General features: G+C 38.5%; 1 protein-coding gene across 4 annotated transcripts in view; it reads right to left on the reverse strand.

Moving 5' to 3' along the window:
* EPS15 (epidermal growth factor receptor pathway substrate 15) overlaps positions 1-22,032 on the reverse strand; it is a 47,410-nt gene that overhangs the window by 8,033 nt on the left and 17,345 nt on the right. For 3 of the 4 annotated variants that reach the window (XM_031058575.1, XM_031058573.1, XM_031058574.1), the window contains exons 11-21: positions 21,847-22,006; positions 18,413-18,498; positions 12,996-13,068; positions 8,273-8,434; positions 7,599-7,796; positions 5,548-5,745; positions 4,910-4,984; positions 4,480-4,570; positions 3,189-3,224; positions 2,215-2,351; positions 527-596 (exon numbers count right to left, since the gene is read on the reverse strand). In XM_031058575.1, the coding sequence (XP_030914435.1) occupies positions 527-596; positions 2,215-2,351; positions 3,189-3,224; positions 4,480-4,570; positions 4,910-4,984; positions 5,548-5,745; positions 7,599-7,796; positions 8,273-8,434; positions 12,996-13,068; positions 18,413-18,498; positions 21,847-22,006 (1,286 nt within the window). Of the gene's footprint in view, positions 1-526; positions 597-2,214; positions 2,352-3,188; positions 3,225-4,479; positions 4,571-4,909; positions 4,985-5,547; positions 5,746-7,598; positions 7,797-8,272; positions 8,435-12,995; positions 13,308-18,412; positions 18,499-21,846; positions 22,007-22,032 lie in introns of those variants that run through there. The other variant, XM_005422939.2, reaches the window with a different exon arrangement.

The raw sequence follows: 22,032 nt of genomic DNA on the forward strand, positions 1-22,032 counted from the left end.
ACAGAGACTCCTGTTTTGGATTATCACTTGTCAGTGCAGTTTAGGAAAATAGGAGTTGCGAGCCTTCCCTAAAATATCTTTAGCCCTCAGATGAGAGAGGGTCACGGAAGGAGCAAAATTGAGCAGTAAAAAATCTCAGTGGAGGAGTTACTGTATTCCACATCTACTCTCCTGATGCTACTTACACAGTAACATGAAATCTCTGAAAACAACCCTACTGGGAAGCAGTACAGACCATCCAAACAGCCCAAACACTTAGATCAGGAACTGCCCCAGTTTTAGTAAAGCAGAGGAACAGTTTTTGTGGAATCAGTGTTCAGTGACACACACTACAGACAGAGTCAATTTTGGGTTATAAACATGGCCCCTGAAAACAGGCACCTTATGTCATACTTTTGGGAAAAATCAGAACACGTGGGAAATACCTGTAATGCTCTGTTGCAAATTTAGTTAAAAGACTAGAAACAAAAGCAAGCAAAAGCAAAAATAAAACCCAAGAAGCTTGATATGTACAATCTACTTTTACCTAGATCATTTGATGTAGTGACAGTGGTTCCACCAGGAGCAAAAGGGTCATTCTTCTTTGATATCTCTGTCTAAAATAAAAAATTCCTTTGGAGGGAAATTTGTTTTCAGCTTAAAAGATTCTTCAATCTAAGAATACAGTCACCATTTATTTTAGTTTAGAAGTTGTAAGATAACACATTCTGGAAATAGCTTTTATCAGCATCAGTAAATAAGCCTATTAATAGAAACTCTTCCTCTCTGTTTTGATTAATACTTTGAAAGGATAGAAAAAAGGTACAATATGGGCAACATACTTGCTAACAGCTAATGCAACAGTCAACAATATCTACTGCTCATTTTGGTCTCAGATTTCTACAACCAGAGCCATCTTCAAGGAGATCTAAGATTTCAACACTCCAGAGAGGTGGGGTAAAGCATTTAGGATGAATGCATAACTTCAGTTCTGAAGTACAGATCTCAAGAATCCACTGCTAATCCCACACCACAGCTCTGACCTGTTTTTTCCTTCCTTTGGACTATAATAAGACCAAGAGCTGATTACATTAGAACATCAAGACTTTGAAAAATATAGTGTGCTGAGTACTACAAATTGTAGAAATCTAATTTTTAAGCCTGGAGGTGTAAGCTGTGGTGTGTAACAGGACCTTGAGATCTGCACAATGTGCACACCATGGGGAGGGGCAGGACCACCACTGCCAGGTGCAGTGATTTCTCACTCTTGACTGCTGTGGGTCCACCTCAGGCACACTCTACAGCCACTTAACTTGCTTCTTAGTCCACATGTATCTGAGTTTTATATGTCTATGCATGTTTTATGTTTTACACAAAGCTGGAAGTGAGGCATGAACAGAAGCAGCATTGAAAACGAAAGGAGATGGCAAAAGAATGGAGACAAAGCTAATGCATGAAGAATTTCAGCTGCTTAAATTGTTTGTCTATCAGTTTTAAATATTACATATTCAACAAATTCTAGTCTATACCAGAGAGACTTTTATGCCCAACTCTACCTTATTAAAGGCTCAAGAGTGTTCAGTCACTGCTCATTTATAATGTGAGCTAAAAGTTAGACTGAAGTAGCCCTGAAAGAGGTACATTCAGTAGGCATCTCCACATTACAAGAGACCTTTGGTGATTCTTATTAAAAAAAACCAAACCCACCAAAACCTAACCATATACCTACAGAACAATCTGACTTTTCTGATGGGAAACCCTACACACCACATCAGATTTCAGATAAAATACAGCACATAGTTCATGATCTTTTAGCACGTGGAGGCAAAAATCAAGTGTCTGAGCATAACCTGGTGAGGTTGAACCTGACTTTCTTTCCATTTATTATGTTCCACCACCTAATAGAGTTGTTGGAAAGCTCTAAAGCTTAACAGAGTTTAAGTCATTGCTAAATAATGACAGAGCTTAAGTCATTACTGTCAAATGCTCTTAGCTGTGGAGCAATGAAGATCCACAATTAAATTTTTAAAAAATGTTTTTATTTTTACTTCTATTTCATCTGTGAGTATTTATAGAAAAGAGGACACAAAAAGACAAGACAGAGCTGGGGGATAAGAGGTAACTTTTATATGATTTCTGAATATCAATTTTTTAAAGCATGTCTAAGTGTACAAAACAGATTATTTTGTCCAAAGCACACAGAGAAAGCAGTAGAAAGTGTGACACCAGACTTACTGTGGTATTATTACTGTTGTCTGCAGAACTAAATGGATCAGTGCCAGCAGTCACAAAAGGGTCGGTGGAGGATTGTTTGAAGAAAGAGTCAGCTGCAAAAGGGTCTGAGCCTTTGAAGGGATCACCACCAAAGGGATCTAAAAAGTAAACATCTCCCTAATATTTCTGCTTGCTTTACTTAGCTGATATCTTAAAAACTAAACAATGTATCACCTTTTTTTCATACTGCTGCAAAGTGACACATTTAAGCCCAAGGACCTTTGAAGTAGGAAATTCGCCTGTGAATAATTTGTATTCTGTGATTCAAAACATCAGACAAGGCAACGTTTTCTGCACATCATGGAAACAGCAGTTCCAGAATCATCTCAGCATATTGGTTCTCTAACCAAGTCCCTAAAAATAAAGCATTTTACAAAACCTAATTCTCCTAAGAACTCTCCTGCCCTCCTCTCCTGCACTTCCCAAGCCCAACTGATGTTTCTTATTTGGCACTTGATGCTCAACCCTATTTAACTGTTGCTTTCCCACTGGTTATTTGGCTTTTTTGCCACCAGTAACTTCACTCAGGACCAAGCAATTCAATGACATTGCCCATGCAGTTGATCTAAACAGAGACTTCCCACCTGTTCAGTACTTTATTCTAAAGGCAGTTGGTATGTTAAGAGCCTTTAAAAGAGCACAGTCCTACTACTTTGCAAATAAAACAGGCAGCAAGTGTTTGGGGCCTTCTGTTCATCACCTTCACATACTTAAATCCCAGCTAAGGAACTTCCAACAAGAGCAAAATTCACTGGCAATGGACTTCTCAGGAAAGCTTTTACACCAAGTGGCCAGGTGCTAATGTCACATATATTCTATCACGACTTTTTGTGGCATTTCCACCTACTTTTTTTCTCTGAAAGTGGTGAGAATTTTCCACACTAGCAAGAACCATTTAGAAAAACAAACACAGTATGAGTTATAAAGTTACTTACCAATTTTTCCAAAAGGGTCATCTTTGAAGGGATCACCTGTTCAGAAGATAAGCAAATATTCATTAAAGAGCTTATTACCATCATGAAACACACAGAGAATCAGCCATCCCCAAGCTGCATTTCCGTTGGCTGTTGTCCACAAACACCCACATTCTGCAGTGTTACCACTGCAGTAATCCAGGCCAGCTACTGAGAGGAGTCCCAGGTTTGTTTAATCATCACAGACACTGTGCATGGCAGCTCCTAAGTGTTCACTTCAGTAGTGGATGCATGATCCCAACTCATTTCTACTTTCTCATGTTCATCTGAGAGACAGATGCCCTGTCTCAGCTGTGGGTATCTACCCCTGAATATAGAGTGCTCAAAGCCTAAAAGTTTGGCTCTTATTAGACAGACCTTTTCTCTTCTAAAAGAAAGGCCTTGCTGTAAGACACTTCAATATAAACAAAAATCAAGCAGTATCTACACAGAAACATTCAAGCTGCTTTAAATTAGTTTAATTTATTCATAAAATATTCAATCTGCACTGACATTCTTTCAGAAGCCAAGTGATCTGAAACAAATTTAGCTTCTTTTCCTTTCAAAGCAATACAAGCTAAATTGATCAGACCATGTTGATCTGAAAGGGTGTAAAATCATATTAATGTGGCTGAAAACATCTGCTTCAGCAGTTAATTCAAAATAACTCCCCTTTCCCAACTGGTTCCATATAGGCAGATCATTCCTTCCATAAAAAATAAGAGCAGAGCAACATCATTCGTCAATGGCAAGTTCTTAAAATAAAGCCCAGCACTTCCACAAGATGAACAGATGGTGCAGCTCCACATTACCTTGTTTTGAGAGCCAAACTCTCCAGAAGTAGGCCACAGCCATTCATTCTGAACCACCCACACCCTCCCCACAGCACAGCCCAGAGAACCCTCTGCTGACTTCTTTGTGGATTGGGGCTGTCAATCAGATCACTGACACCACACCCATCACAAGCCTGCCCACACCTCTACAGCCAAAATGCCACCAGGGCAGGGGAAAGAGAAGTCCTCAGGAGGAGCAATGAGGGAAAGGAGCAATTTTCAGAGCTCATTAGGAAGTCCAGATGAAGGAAGGAGAAACACCCCAGAACTCTCATTTCTATCACTTGTATTTCTGTAACGCTATTGGCTCCACGCTCCTGTCACCCACACATCTTCAGATTTATCCTATAAAGAGCAGTCTCAAGGTGAAGATGAGTCTGATGCATTCACACAAGATCTCTTTCTGCAAATCTGCACTTAAGAGAGAAATGTTTACTTACTGCCAACAAAAGGGTCAGACTGGAAGAACTCTAAGCTGGCTTCAGAAACTAGATCAGGCAACGGATGAGACTCAGCATCAAATGGATCTTCCTGGGCAATGCAGACAGAGAGAAACATATTAAATTTTTAAGACTTGCAGGGATGGAAAATACTTATGTCATCTCCTGTTACCGTTCAGTGGTTTCTTAAAGCTTAAGGCAAAGAGGCAGCCAGAAATCTATATAATTCTTCAATGGAGATCCAAAATATTGTTCAACAACCTTCCTGCTACCCGAGATGAAATGTTTTCAAGACATCACACGAAATAAAACCAGTAGGAAGTGACAATTATTCCTCTATTGTTGTATGAACATCGTGCAAGCCTGAAACAGTTTAACCAGGATTTTTTTTTAACCTACTTTTTCCTCCCCCAAAGCTGAAGAAACTCACCTTTTTGGTAACAGTTGCAGCTGGGGTCTCTTTCTCTTCTCCTACAGAGACTGCTGTTTCAGGACTATTCCTTATCTGTACAAGGGCAAAAGCAATCCACCATAAATAAGTAAATAGAAGACTGCATGATAAAATTTTAAGTTTTAAACAGAATCACACAATATACAAAAGCATACTTCAAGAGGTTCATACTTATTATAGCACATACTTTAGTGTTTCAGAAACCCTGTAAAAGTTTTTAAAAAAATAAATCAATCACAAATCTACTGAGACATAAGGAGGAACATTTAAAGCAAGACAGTTTTAGATTTTCTATACCTTTCCTTATTCTGTTCTCACTGCACCAAATGGAGACAGCTGCTCTCCTTTAGTGTTAATTCTGGTATTCAATTTATGATATTTTGCTTTGGAAATAAATACAGAAAAAAAATGTTACTGCTACTTTCCAAGCAAACTAAAATTACCTCCTTTTCTGCTTATGAACTTTCAGATATGTGGAAACACAGTCCTTCAGAAGAACACCCTGAAATTTCAGTTGTGCAAATGTTTAAAAACATAATCAATCTTGGTATATTCTTAACTTATTCCCACTTCACAGCTGCAATGCATCGTGATCAAGCAGGCAAAACACTACTCACTGGAGACACACAGTTTGTTTGTTCCTCTTCTGCTATGCTTTCCCTCTCAGCATTCTCATTAAGGTTTGCAGTTTCACTGCTGCTGTTGCTAAGACTAGAATGATCCACAGTTCCATTAACAAGTGTACTATGGGGCTGAGAGTGCCAACTAAATTGGTTATTTTCCAGTTCTTTCAGCTCAAGAAGCTTTGTCTGCACCTATAAACAGAAATAAATGTATTAGCATCAGTATGGCAGCACGTGGAAGCCAGTAAATGGCCATCCCCTCCTAAATATGGGTGATATATGTCTGAAAATCTTATTTTCAAAAGTAAATATAATAAAAAACTGTTCTGTCAATCAAAGGATGAAATTTGAGAGAAATGCAGAAAACTTATTTAGCAGGAGTGCAGACTGGTTGAAGGACACGCCTTTTGCCAAGGAAGAAGACTCTGTCACTGGCAACACCAAGACTTGTTGCTATTCAAACTCATCAGAAAAGTTGCAAAGGTTTCAGGGTTCTTTTGTTTGTTTAGCTTTGCTGTGGAGTTTTGGTTAGGTTTTTTTTTCTTATTTTATTTTGGACTGGGGTGTGTGTGTGGGTATGTGTGTGGTCTGGGTTTTTTTCCTAGATGATGTATTTGCAATTTCCTTAAACTCAAAATTAAAAAGGCTTTATCAGAACTCTCATCTTCCAAGAAGGAACATTATGATTTCATTATCATCTCCCACATGACTTCTGAAGTCTACAAAAACCAAATATATCTTCCTAAGCAGACACTTATATTCATCTTTTATTATTTCAGCAATATGCTTAATGCAGTGCCTTACAGCAAACATTTACAAACAACTTTCCAGTTATGAAGGAATTACTGGATCTGGCAGGTTATGCAAAAGAATAAACCTAGTCCAGATATTTGGGTGCCTAAATCCTATTGAACTCTGCCAGGGCAGTGATCTAATAGAGTTATTGGGGTGTCAGCAAAGACACCACCAGGTGTCTTTCAAGTTAACTGACCTCAGACCAGCCATTAGATAATCTTGCCTAAAGCACCAAAGCACCTACCGTTCCTTATTTAGGAGTCAAAAGCAATAAAGTCAGAAGTACTGTTACAAAATCCAGTAAAAAAAATGTCTGCAGTACAGTCAAGCATAACCACTTATACTATCTGCCTCAAATCTGTTCATGGCAAGCACCCCTTGCCATATAAAAACACTGTAGTGGTATAACCTTCTCTCCACCTGTGATGAAATGATGAAAAAATCCAGTTGTTTACTTCTCAGTTTCTAGACTAAAAGCCATATTTTAAAATTATGAATGTTGTAAGACTCGTTAGCAAGTTACAGATGTGAATTGTGTGAAATGACCAACCCTGAGGTCAGCCATTTCTAGGGTTCAAAGGGAGGCTTTGCCTTTTCTTTTCAACTTGGTACCACTGTGAGTGGCTAATACATAACACAGCTGGCAACAGGGAAGGAGAACCATGAGGAAAGGGTGTGCAAGTTCAGGCATCACCAAAGTTATAACAAATCCCTGATTACAGAGAGGAACTGGAAGTGTTGGTGCAACAGCAGTCACTTCAAAGCACAGGGCTCTCTCCCTCTCAGGGTCTCATCTCAACCCAATTTCTTTTTCCATCCACCTCACTTTCCCCCTTCAACAATGCAATAAGTAAATGCTATCAGTAATTTATATTGACTTCACATCAATTAAAGAATAGTGAGAGCATGCCCCAGGCCATGGAGGATGAAAACTTCAATAACTACTGGACACAGAGAATTTAAGTCTGCATCAGCCATTTTTGATTCATTACATTATGACAAATTATTTATGAACTAAAATAAATTAATCCTTTTAATTAATAAAAGAAAGACCATGAAGTATTTTGAATGACTCAAATCAGCCTCTAAAAATCCTAACAACTACTAGCACAGAACACATGTGTAAGTAACTAAAGACATGAGCAAACAGTGAAGAAAAAAGGAAACAACGCCTTCCCCTTAAGGCAAACCACACTAAAGGTTTCCAGCTCAAAATATTTTTTGGGGGTGGGTCTTTCACACTGCCTTACTGAATTGATTTCCTGTTGTGAATCCTGCAGATGTTGCTGAAGAGGTCCCAGCTGTGCTTTCCCAGACTCTATGCAATGTTCAAGCTCTGCAGTTTCTTGCTGCAGGCGACTCAGCTCCTCTTGGGCTTTGGTCAGTTCATCTTCATAGGCTGAAATCTTTGATTCCTGGCTTGTTATTTCAGCCTTCAGCACGGCAATCTAAAGCATGAACAGTATTTCAAGTCAAAAAAAACCCACAAAAACAACCAAAACCCACACCCAAAAACCCAAACACTTCCAAACACATCCAAATACTATTATTCATGAGCAGAAAAAGTAAAAAAATCGCATAGCTATTGCAGAGATTATAGATCATACCTGAATAAACAGTTAATTCTCTATTGGTCTCAATAAGAACACAGTATTTTAGCTGTTCTTCTGACCAACACAGATATTTCTGCTTTAAACCTTATTTGTGTGCAATCTCAACATGTTTGTTGACACTCTGACACTAAATTAGGAACACTGAAGCAAGTGATGTATTTCCTATGCTCTGTTGGTCGCAAAACCTTGACATTCAGGCTATTTTACTCATTAAACCTTTTTTCCTGCCCCAACAACTGGAACTCTGCAAGGCTGAGTTCTTCAAGACAAGGCATTTATGCTTCCCCAGGGCATTGGCCACCAGACCTTACCAAATGGGCCTCCTCTGCACACTTCTGCCTGATGTCATTAAGTTGTTCTTCCAACTTGGCCTTCTGCTCATCAAGATCATTAAGGGTTTCCTGTGCTTCCTGTTTCTGAGCTTGCAGCTTCTGCAGATTACTGCTCTCCCTCTTTACTTCATCCTGGAGATCCTGAAATAAAACACACAGCTTGACATTTGTTCCCTCTCTCCCCTTAACCACTGAATTCCACAGTACAAACTGCAGTGCTAACCCAGATTTCAAAGTTTCAACAAATTATCTTCCAGAAGCCTGCATGGATACCAGACAAGCAAGTACTCTGAGATTCTAATTCAATGACATAAAAATAATCAGCTTGTTTGCTTTTCTTCAGTAAATCTCACTGAAGTGTTGAGATCATACAGATGAACTGTATCCCTCACAGAGAGGTCAGGTTTTCATTCTGAATTTCAAAGTTGTCTTTATTCAGGCTGCTACAGTGTCTCTGTCCTGTGCTTTAGCACTATGTTTTACTGAGTTTCTTATCAAGAACATGGACCTGTTGGAGGGAGCCCAGAGGAGTCCATGAAGATGGTCAGAGGGCAGGAGCACCTCTGCTATCAAGACAGGCTGAGAGAGCTGGGGTTGCTCATCCTGGAGAAGTGAAGGCTCCAGGGAGACCTTAAAGCCCCTTCCAGGAATGAAAGGGAGCTTGCATGAAAGTTGGAAATGGACTTTTTATCAGGACATGGAGTCACAGGACACTGGGAATGGTTTCACACTGGCAGAGGGCAGGTTTACATGGGACATCAGTAAGCAATCCTTTGCTGTGAGGGTGGGCAGGCCCTGGTACAGCCTGCCCATAGAAGCTGTGCCTGCTCCATCTCTGGAAGTGTCCAAGGCCAGGTTGGATGGGGCTTGGAGAAACCTGGAATAGTGGAAGGTGACCCTGCCCCTGGCAGGGGGCTGGAACGAGATGGGTTTTGAGGCTCCTTCCAACCCAAAACATTCTGGGATTTTGTCATGATAGAAATCCTTTATTCTGCTCCTTCCCCCTTCAAAAACACATGGCCAAAAATAGGAACTGTTTTTTGGAGCATGGTGAAAGACCATTAACCCAAATGCATTGCCTCCTAGGACATTCCTGCCCCAAATTTTGCAAGGATCAGCCAAAAACTTATTTTCTGTGTACCACTACAGGTAAAAAATGCACATTTCATACACAATAATATGGAATCTTTTGATTTATGAAAGAGCAGCAAGTATGTGTCTGGTGTTTTAAGTACATTAAGTAGCATCATAAAATAATTACTTCATTTCTGAGCAACAGGAATGGTTATCCTTCAACAAGCTGCAGAGACAACACTGAAAAACATGTCAAGGAAAGAATTTAAGAAGAAGAAAGAATCATCAAAGCCAGGAGGAAGAGATAATACAGGGAGATCAAAAAGGATTAATCCAAAAAGAAAAGTATTAGATGAAAAGAGAAGATTGCAGCCTTTCTGAGAAAATACAGCAATTTCAGGAAGAATCATCAACAACAGTAAAAAATGAACAGAGAGAAAAAAAAATTAGGGAGGATAAGAAAGCAAGCAGGCATGAAATTCTGATTAGATCATACAAATGTGTGCTGCTCTAAGCTACAATCCTGCTCTCCTTTCCTAGGGGTGTTTTGTTTGGGTTCTTTTTGGTGAGGGAGACAGTTTATCCATGTGTTGTGTGCTAACACCTCCACATAAGGAGGACAAAAAGACAGATAGGAATAGAAAGGCATATGATGCAGCAGTCAGATGCTGGGGAATTAGGTAACCTCAAGACAACTGGAGGGCTACCCAGAGATACATCACAGATGGTTTTACCTTAACAATCAACCACAAAACCATGCAAAAAAATCTCCCAAACCATATCACAAAAAGCCCCCCACAAAATTCCCCCAAATCAAATCTGAATTTCAGTGAAGAGTATGTCAGTATACAGCAGTCAGGCTAGGAAAAATACTGGTTATTTCTAACCCAGGAGAGAAAAACTAGTGTGCACACAAAAAGCTCTCAGAGCAGCTACTGACTTGGATAATTGGGACACTCTTGATCCGTTCATTTTCACATGGCTTTGAAAAGCAAGGATCAGCTGACAGTTAACACAAGCAGTGGAGGAAAAAAGTAACAGCTTAAAGAGACTTCAGCCTCCTTTCTCCTAGAGGAAGCAGGAATTCACATCCACATAAGCTAAATATAGATCAACTCCACTTTTGTCTGTCCTAGGCACAGCAGTAGAGAAGCACTGAAGAGACCTAACTAAGCCTGATGGCTGCCAGAAGAGAAAAGAAAGAAAAAAAGCCCAACCGAACGCAAAACCTGTGGTGGTTTTTGTTCACATATGCACCTAACCTCTCCAGAATTAAAGGCTGCAGTAGATACAACACACAAAACTGGCTATCATACTCAAAGATGCCTCTTCATGAATTAAACCAGGCTCCAACTAAGCTTCAATTTCAAAGAACACCCTTCAGCATGGAAGCAGCATCTTAATGTTCAAGCACTGAATGAGATTCTAAATGAAAACCCTTAAGATACTTGAGGTGTTACAAACTGCCATACTGATGGTAACAATAATCCTTCTGTTAGATTTATAATCATTGTAACTCTTTATGCCAATAAAGTGTAGGATAAGGAAAGTTTAGGAATCCATATTTCCATGGACAAGGGATTTAATAGCTTGCCAGTCTGTCCTTCCCAAGACAATTCATGCGCTAGAAAATGTCAAGCCTGCAAGAGGACAGAAAAGTAAAACTTCACTGACTTTCTAATGGCATTGGTGCACTGCAATGGAGAAAAAGAAAATCCAATTCTGAGGGATACTCAGTGCATGTAACTTTGAGGAGACACCCCTTAGTCTTTGCTACTAAAGAGCTGATATTTTAACAAGCACATTAAACCCCATCTAGATGCTACATCTTCCTTACAACTCTTTTCCTGCCTTTGCTTTTTAGTACCTATTTACACAGTTTTCATTTTTTTAATTGAAGAAAAAACTGTCATTCTTTCCCTTCAGCTATACAAATCAGTTTGACTGATCACTGACCATGGCTATATTTGAGATTACAAACAGGTCTGTGGAAGGAATTCTGGTGTCAGAAACCCTGAAGTGCCATGCCACAAAACCAGCTTGAAACAATGAGGCAGGTTAGAGCAAAATGGTTTTTTGGTAGACCATCTTTAGAAATGTCCTCATTAGAATAAAACCAGAAGAAAAATGCAAGAGGGAAAGAGATCCTTAATCTGCTCTATTATTCTCTGAAGTTCTAGAAAGTTTGTTGAAACATGCAGGTCCTCCACCAGCCAGGAATAAGAAAAGATAAAGGGCCAGCAGATTAAATAAATGCTGCAGCCATTTCCTGTTTGATCCCGGAGGTTTCTCCTTTTTCTGACAAGCCCATAATAGATTGTTCCTTCTGTGCAGACTGACAGAACTCTGTAACTATATTTAGAAATTGCTTGTGTGACCACTAACAGGTTAAAGACCTGAGACAGCTGCTCCCAGCAGCACTGCTCAGGATGCAGAGACTCAGGGGATTCTGTGACGCTGCTGCCTGTCAAACGCACATGGATGACACTGGAACATTCAAGGTAAGGTTTTTATCAAGCTTACAAACCTTTTGTGCAAAGGCACCAGAAAACTCAACCCTCACATGAACCAACACACATTCCAGAAGACACCAACAAAATAATCCTGTGTGCAAAGCCAGGAATACCCCTGAGAATTGTGTGAACAGCAGGAAAGGGAATCTGCAGGGTGGGGAGGAGAATGACCGTGGAGCTCAGGCATGGGCAACTTCCATGACCAACAGGCCAGAATCTGATTATCTCCTCAAAGGTCACACGATTAATTATCATCCACACTCCAAGGATATTAAATAACCCTGCACAAAATTCACAACTCTTGTAACACATTAGCTCCTTTTCAGCCCCACCGAAATTGAAATGCTGAAATCTTGCGTTATTTACTCTTAAGTAAAGATTATGGAAAATGACAGAATCTTAAAATAAATTTAGAAATAAATATAAATGGTCAGATATCACATTGAAGATTTTTTTAAAAATAGCAACTGAGAATTTAACTGAAATATTGCTTTGCAATATTTAATTCAGAGCTTGGCTAGTCTGTCAGCGCTCTAAACACTGATGCTGACTGCATAATTTTAACATCTGCAAAACACTTGTAAATTTAGATATTCAAGAAATTCAGTATCATCCTTTCAAATAAAAATCAACAGATTCTTTATAAAATTCACTTATATTAGGCAAAATTAATTTGAGGCAACATTTCTCCCTAGCTGGTAATTACTGTGCCTCTTAAGAAGCAGCCTGATACACAAGCTCTTTTAATTCAGCCACTTAAGTTTATTAAATAATTTACACTGCTACAGCGTCCTCTTTAGTTTTAATTACACAGTAGATAATCTTGCTTAAAAAAAGAAAGAAAAATCTAGTCTTTGGTAATATTTTTCATTTAAAACTCCATGCATGCTATATATCCTATAGGAGCTAGCACATTTATATAAATATACACACCTACACAAATCCAAAATTATATATAAAATACACTTCAAAGTACATTATTTTTCTTAGCTACCGATTTTTTTTCTTTTTACTGGATAAGTGACGTGATCTAAAGACTCAGTAATCCCACTGTCATTAAAACAGCACATGGTGCAATATCAGATGTCTGAACAAAAATTTGGTGGTTTATTTACCTGGACCTCACTTGTCCTCTGCTTGATGGCATCTTCTTTCTCCTTCAGATCTTGCTCTACATTATTCTTTTCCCTGGAAGACCAGCAAACAATGCAAGAATACTTAAGAACATCAGCTACAGCAGGTACAGTTATCCAGCCCCCTAAGCCTGTATCTCTCTTTAAATACATAGTGAAACATGAAACAAAAAAGATGTGAGGGATTTCTGCTTTCCAAATTATTTACAAGACAGAAGCCCACAGAAGTGTTCTGCATAAACCCCCCTGTCTTTCCACCAACTGCACTCCAGTGATAAGAATGGCTCAAAAATGGAAGGGGGCGGGAGGCAGAAATCAATGAAATACTGTCTCCAGTGATCTCACTGTTGCTATGGAGCACTTGTCTAATGAAAACTGCTAGGAAAAGTGGGAGGGATTGCATCAGATTCCATCTATTAACCCCTGCAAACACAGCCATGCCTGTGCTCACAGCAGCCAGGGAACACTCCCACAGGCCAGCAGAGCCCATGAATGCCCTTGGCCTGTCAGATTTTGGATCTGTTTGTTGGGAGGCTCAGGCAGGAGCAGGAAGGTTGGCTTGGCTTGCTGGAACCACGATCTGCTCAGACACTCCACACGGAGTGATTTGCTGTGTCATATCAAGGCTGCCTCTACAGACATTTATTCAAGTTTAAGTGACTGCTGATGACAGGGGAATTATCATCAATAAATTCTCATCAGTCAGACACAACAATAGCTTTAAGAAAGGGAACAAACCCATACAACTGAGAAGTGTTACTGTTATTAAAAAATCATGAGTGTTTCTCTCTAGACAGCATATGGAATCTTTTCTCCTTCCATAGATGCAAGAAAACATTAAGCATTACAGTTTTTGCACAATCTTCTGTAGATATTTACTTTCATAAGGACTCTGTTAATAAACCAACACACACAGTGAATTTAGAATCTGAACCATAAACCTAACATTTCTAATTGAAATACCATAGTGAAAAGCTATTAGATTGTATTACTGGTATAAACTGACATTTCAAAACTTCATATTTTAATAGCAGCAGATTGTTAATCAATCTAAAACTATTTATTTGTTCACTCTTATTTAATACAGAAGAAAGCATTTCTGTGTTGAAGTAAAGCAGGTCTACTCTAAGCTCTTTACTCAAGCTGAGAAAGTTTTAGTTTACTGCTAAACCACACAGAATGGAAAATAAAAAGAACTCAGATATTGGATCTTAAATGAACATTTGCTCTGACAAATAATTACCATAGATTATACTCTGCTATTATTTTTCTCATTATCTGACTAAAGAGGAACTTCCTGATTATGCCCAAAGGGGAAATTTAAATGGAAGGAAAAGGAAAGATGCGAAAAGAGGAACTTTGAAGATCAAGGCTATTTTTTCTGTTAAGTGTGATCCTTCAAAATAAAGGATCACACTTTCATAAAATTAATAAAATAAATTCCATAAAATTCATAAAGTTTCTCACTTTCCATTCACCAGAAACTGGAAATTCTAAAAAAATCTTTACCTTTTCAATCAAAGCTACAGCACACTCCTCTAGCTCAATAGCATCTGTAGCATATTTGTATTTAGGTATTTAAAGCATTGCAACACAGGCTTGAAACAAGCTCTGTTGCTTTGGCTTCCATAACTTCCCATGAACAAAGGTCTCAATAAAGCACTTCTACAGATCTATGTACAAATCAGGCTGAAAAATACCTTCAAGCCCTCAAACACCCATCAAGCATAGCCAACATTCATATATACTCTTCCTGATTGATGATAAAAAAGAGTAGGAAAACAAATTCTTGTTATTTTTCCTGCAAGGGTGGGAAAAATAAGCAAGAAATAGATCCGCAAACAGGTATGTTTGGTTAATATTCAGCATTTCTACATTACTGTCACTGATGTGCCTGAGACTGTCAGAGAGGCAGATCACTTCCTTTGTATTTCAACACAAGCCGGGTACCTAAATCCTTGCAATCTGGACTAAGCAACAGGATACAACACCCACCCACTGGCACTTCCATGAGCCAAATCAGAGCACAAACAATGAATTGGAAAGAATCAAGTGAAAGAAGTATTGTCAGGCAGAACAAGAAAAGCTTAGGCAGCAGTCTCAGGCAAAGGAAAACAATCTGAGTGCATATAGTCTACACATAACACATCCCATCCTCCCCCCAGAAATGCCTCTTTGTTTCAAAGAAAAGACAACACAGAACTACTTAATTCATTAATTCTTCTGAATACCTTCATTTCTTTTAGAAAGTATCTGCTATGCCCCTTTAGGAATGTTCAGCAACTGAAAGAACCAAAAACAAATATCAAAATTGATTTGTTGGATATGACAGATTTCCTGGATCATAAAGTCCCTTACTACATCCAAAAAGCAACTCCAAAAGAACTGTGGTCTTGCCAACAAAGGACACTTGTAACCAACTCAAGCCAATTTTTGAAAGCAATACAATTTCCCTATGCATTTTAATAGCAGTCAGGTTGGGAGAACCTCATATCAAATAAACTAAAAGCAATGACTAATAGATGGTTTCTCCCATACAGATGCTTCATGATTTACCAAAACCCTAAATTTAATGCTAATTTGTGAATGGAGTAATTTATAAATAGGAGCCAGCACATTGCAAATATCTGTCATAGCTGAGAACTGCAAAGTCCCTGTGTCAGCAGAGGTGTTCAAGCCAAACATTCAACCCTGGCCAGGCTGAATCACCTTAGATACAAAAACAAAAAAATCATAGTTCTTTCCCATAACAAGATGATGACTACTCACAGAGCTGGTAGCATTATCTACACTCATAGTTGCCCAATATTTCTTATTTTCACATACATCTGTAGTTGTGGGAATTCCTAATGTAGTAATACTTCAGTTTGGCAATGCTGGAAAAAATGCCAACGGTTTGCCTTGCTTCTTCTAACATTTGTTACTTACAACCTCTTCTGCTGCAACAGCTCAGTTTCTTCCAAACCAGAGGCTGAGAAGAAATGATCTATCCTACATTAAAGTTCTTAGCTAAGGTGATGTAGATGTCTGAAATTTGAAACAAAAGTTTCATGCAAGTGTATGGCAGGGAGAGATTGTCCTGTTTTTCTGGAGGATGTTTTGCTCTTTCATTGCTACTGAGACCAACTCACCAGCTTTATGGTCCTTTTAATCTGATTTATACTACAAGAAAATTTAAAGCTGCTATCCAGCATATGTGAAGGATGATATCTCAAGTTAAGCTCAACCAACCCTCTGCTTAGAGAGGAATGGAGCGTCAGTAAAGCTTGAAGAAATTCCGTGAATTTGTGGGCCATCACTAACTTTGAAAGCAAGAAAGCAAACCTGGGTTTGTTGGGGAAGAAAAAGGTTTTATGGCTTGAAAAAGAATAGTCCAGCCTCCCACAATGTTGATCAAGAAAAACTTCAAATAGCTTTCTAAAAATATAGTGCAACTGAAACAGAATTTAGAGACAGCAGTACTAACAGGCTCAAAATGATGCAGGGTCCACAATGTCCCAAGGCAAATCATTCCCCCACCAGAGGGGTATTGTACTCCCTAATAAGTGTTCTGCATTTTATTCTTCATCTGATCCTCAACCTCCACCCTCCTGACACTGTATTTATCAAATTAAGATTAACAAAGCTATTGGCCACCAGACCTCTTTCCCACACAAACTGCTGAGCCACAAAGACATCACCTCGATATTCTTTGCTCAGTCTCTCCAAAAGCTGTTCTACACACATGGTCATTCTTTTGGCCATTTCCTCTCCTGCCTTTTTTTTTTTTTTGTGGTTGTTTGTTTTTTTTGAAGTGCACTTCAAAAATATATTCAAATTCTATTACTGTGTCTCAAAAATGCAGCTTTTGGACACTTTTCAATGGAATCAGAGACCAGATTTCTTATATATTGAGTCCAACAGCTGAACAATCTATCTTGCTTAATAATGAACAAAAATAACTTCCGTTTAAATTACATTTTTATATGACAACTATCAAGTCTGAAAGTGTACTTCACCAGTTGTAATGAACATGTGGATTCATCAAAGATTGAAAGTTTCCTACATTTAGCACATTGTTAATCCCATTCTGTTCTGAACCTCTAAATCATATCAAAGTAAATTTCCCCTTTCTAAAAACACACACTAAGAGTTGCCTCTACCCTATCTTCAACAATCTAGTATCATTAAATTTAAAATAATTGTCAATGTATATTTGCCCATCAAGAAATGGAAGCAGTGTCTTTTTCAGATTCCTTCATACCTCACAGTAAGAAAAGAAAACCAGACTCAAACAGCCTGACTTGCATGTGAGGCTGCAAGCCCACCTACTGAAAACCAACTTCTTCTAAAAATTCATGCCAGCCAACAATTTATTTCCTTCTAAGATACCAACAGTAAATATACACAGTTGCAAATCCTATTTCAGGTTAATAAATGTGAGTGTCCAAAAATGGAATTAATATATCCTGAAGAACAGTGGAGGCAGAGCAGAGAGAAGCAAGGAGGCAGTGGGAGTAATAAGAGAGAATAAGCAAGTGAAATGAAAAAATATTTATGCATTTAGGAAACAGATTGTGCTCTGACACACTGCCAAGTTAAATCATTCCCACAAGTGACATGAATTAGAGAGGCAGATTTCATCATGACAAAGCACCCGCACTTAAAAAATAGGAAAATTTACTGTTCTTAATAGAATTTTCAGTGGATTTATGACAGTAACAAGAAAAACACTGAAGAAAAACACTTGCTGCCTCAAGAGCATTACCAAGACTATAGAAAACATACGCATTTGATTTTCTTAGTCACTTGAAGTCATCTTAATTACCTTAAAAATAATTAATGGAATCCAAGAGTCTGCAGACATCAAAACAATTTTTCTCAGTCCAGCAGTTTATTTTATTACACAAAAGCAGCATCCCCATCTTTAGCCCCGCCAAAACCCTAGCAGAGGTCCATGCACAGTCATCTTCCCACTCCCTATCCTGCATACTTACTGATCTTTTCCATCTCACTTCCTTACTGCCACCAAAACCAAGTCCTTGGAATGCCCTCTACAAAAAAAAGGTAACTAACACCATTTATATATGGTTCCAGCATCCTAAAGATTTGCTCCACTCACATCTGCCAATAAAGATGAACATGGAGAATATTCCCAGGTCAGGTTGCTGAGACCCACAGCTCTCTGAAACACAACCTGAGGGCACAAGGGACAGACCCTTCCCAGTCCTGCTGTCACTAAGTGCACTCATGTGAGTGAACAGAGAGCAGCAATGTCACACAGCACCACAGACATGCTGACCCTTTACTCAGCAGAGTACTACCACCTGCTTTTCTCTTCTGCACCGAATTGTTCTTTAAAAAACAGTAAATAGCTCAACTGAATCCAAGGCAATTCTAGCTATTCCTCCCTTACATACCTCTGCAGGTCCACAATTTCATTATTTAATGTATCAAGTTCTTTAATTGCAGAAAAATCTGCTACAGAATTCGGTCCTTGAGTACTCTGAAAGATAAAAAATAAACACTGTTAGTCTGGAGCTTATGCTATTCAACTACTACATTCATTTTTCTTTTTGTGGCAGCATGAGCTGTCCTCTTGTAACAACTGCTGGTAGCATTGTATTTCAAACCTTCAATCTTAGAAACCCCAAAAGAGTACAGATGCTGTATGAGCAGAACACAACACACAGCCAAAGCATGGAGACAGCTCAATTCAAAGAGAGTTTGTCTCCTTGAAGACATCTTCCACAAAAGCACAGGACTACCTAATCATACAAAAAAAACCATAGAATCTTGTTCTAAAATAAGTCTTATGTTACAGCTAATATTTAGGTGGTTTCCTAGCATTCATTTGAGAGAGGTTTGCTTACTACTTTTATATTTCTTCACCTTGGTGATCCTCATGTTGCAGAGTAGACACTGACTTGCAAGGATTTAAGGGATACTGAGCTTGTTTAACAGGAACCTCCAGAGTACTCAATGAAACTTTGATAATACAAAGTCACAGGGTAACTTACACCCATGAGTTCCCATTTGCTTAATGTCTTTGTAAGACAATGACTAATACAAATTATTTGTTTCAAAAAAAAGCACACATAAATGGATAGAGAACAAATGCTGAAGACAGAAATTACAAATGCTGTAATTATTCTTCTGTGCCTTGTCACAACATGAACACGCTTAGAAAGCAACAGCCATTGTAGCTACCTCCTATAAATACATCCACTCCTTCAAGTCTTGAATAAAGTCATCCAGGACAAACACAACACTCTGAGGACAAGTGCATACATATAATTTTAAAAGGCTAGTGATACCCCCCAGAATAACACAAAAGTTTTTAAATGCTTAAGTTTCTCTACAGATAAAGCAAGATATTATTAACTATGTGCTTGCTCAAACTGATACTCTGGGGAGGAAAAAAACCAAGAGCTATGAACACTGTGAGCACACTGGCTGAGAGTATTATTCAGCAGAGCTACAGACTATTCATGTATATTTTACTAGCACAAAGGGTATGAACTGGGAATTAAAAAAAAACACAAAAAAACCAACCAAAGAACCAACTATACAGCTGTTCTTAAACTGGTTAGTGTACAGCTTCTCAAATGGGCAAACTGGCTATGATGTTCAATCCTGCTCTACAGGAATTAACAGGAGTTTTGCAGAGTTGATCATGGCATTCCAGTGGGGGTTTTTACTTCTCCTATGACAAGGATAGAAGGAACACATGGAAATATTAGCTGCAAGAAAAATTTTTTCCAGGCCTTCTTCTTTCACCAGTTAAAGAAATTCTGCACACTAATGCCAGCATCAAACTTGAGGAAAATGTAGTTCAATCTTATTTTGAATTGTTCAGGAGAACTGGTGGGGGGCAGGAACATAAAAGCCAACATTTTTTAGCTTCAATACACATGTTAACAAGGACAAGTTAGAACCATGGCCTGCCATTACTACATTGCAACATGCATGAGAAACAGCACCTCCAGTTTTTAAAAGTTGTAGTAAAAGGAAATTCCCATCAAAATTCTTTGAGAGGACCTTACAAAAAAACTTTTATTTTTATGGCTTGTCATGCAAGTGGTGACTACAAACAGTTCTGGGTCAGGAAACACAGCAACAGGTTTTAAACCACAATGAAATACCATTTTACTTACTGATATTTCTGCTACCACCTTTGTATGGGTCAACTCAGAAGATGAAGCCTAACAAGGTGTTTTGGGGTTTTTTTTACCATGTACACCACATCAAGAAAACCAGAAAAAAGCCTATCTCTGCCTACTGACTCAAGCCTTTGAGTTCAAATCTTGAACAATTATCTTGGACAAAAAAGTTCTTTCATATCAACAAGACAACACCTCTTTTGAAAAGCTCAAAATGAGCTGAAGGTTCAGCTCAATTTAGTAAAAATCCTCTTGTTCAGGATTTACAGAGCTAATTGAAAGCTAACTTACCTTCTTACACAATATTCTCACTCATCACTTAAGTTAGTAATGAAATAAAAATCCCACTGATGTCTTTGAGAGTTTTACAAAATCAATTTACATCCACAGAACAGCAGCAACCAACATCTAATGCTTTCTAATCACTCAATTTTCTGTGCTATCTTCAGTAAAGCCATGGGAAGTAATCCTAATGACAAATGCCAAATGCCACATTGGGCTACTACTCTGTCACCACTTCCCCTGCAATTTCACCAGGAAAACACAGAATTTTCTCTTTTCAGTTTAAGCAGCCCACAGCAGCAGCCCCAGAGGTCTGGGCTCAAGGAGAACCCCAGGGTTACTCTGGATGAACGACATCGGAAATCAGCAGAACTTGAGCAGAACTTGACACCTGAGAGAAGTGCTGAGCTCATTCATGACTGTGTGAGAGTCTTAGAAGGATGCTCATTATTAAACCAACAGACAGTAAATATTAGAAAAGCAAAGTTTCTCTAACCTTGAGAAAGCAGAGTTAACAAACTGACAGAATAATAAGGATGAAAAGCAGAGTGGTGCAGAATGGAAAAAACAGTCCAAACTAGAAAAGAGACATAGAAAGGAAAGCAAACATACAAAAAAGATTAGTAGAGTTGCAAATAAAGCAATTACTTTTTAAAAACAGAATGCAAAAACAAATTAGGTACCAGTTACAGAAACTCAAAAAGTAGTGCCAAATTTTGAGTTTCATTTTTCCAGGTATGAATTTTTCATTCTGTTTAAGAAAGTTGTAGAATTAGGTCAATGTATTGCACAACCAAGAAAAGATAACTCACATCAGACTTCATGATGTGTAAAACACGTAAGAGTTTGTGATGACCTCTACCATTCTGATAGCTACAAATTGAACTGCTGAGGTATAGCTAACTGCTGAATTAAGATAGATGGCAACCAACACACTATGGAGATATCTAAATTATTTGTGAGGTATAAAATGGGGGACCATTTACTTTTAAAACTTTAAATTACTCTAAACTTTTAGTTCACATTGTTTCCAAACCTATTAAAAAAGATTTGATGTCAAAAAGGTAACTGAACACATTAGGAGAAAAGCAGTGAACTTGTGCATGTCACTTCAGATGGAAACTCAAATTTCTTTAAAATGGGAGCAGAAGGATTATTCTTTCAGAAGCGAAAATAATGCTTTCCCAACATAAGATCTCTCTGCTTGGTTGGCAGGTGTAATAAATGGCAGCTTCATTTTGAAATATGGATGGAAGTTTTTTGTCAATTCTTTGCACCTAAGATTTGTTTACTTCCTGATACTGTGATAAATTTAAGGTATGCAGCATTCGAGGTTGCTTCTTGCGTAGCCTTTGAAATTAACATTATTTGTTGGAGATGTACACCAAAAATGCCAAACCCATCCTTACCTTCTGTAAACTGACACCCCTGTCTGAAGGTGGAATCATCTCTGGAGTCAGAGCCTGAGGAGGATCAATGCCCTTTGTTAACTTCTGATTAATTAAATGGAAAGCCAAAGCAAACTGTTCCTTTGAAAGCTTCCCGCAGTCCTTGGTGTCACAGAGAGCCCTGCACAGAGATGCACACGAAATTAA

The sequence above is a fragment of the Geospiza fortis genome, unplaced genomic scaffold, assembly GCF_000277835.1.
Source record: "Geospiza fortis unplaced genomic scaffold, GeoFor_1.0 scaffold396, whole genome shotgun sequence".
In the NCBI taxonomy this organism is placed as follows: Eukaryota; Metazoa; Chordata; class Aves; order Passeriformes; family Thraupidae; genus Geospiza; species Geospiza fortis.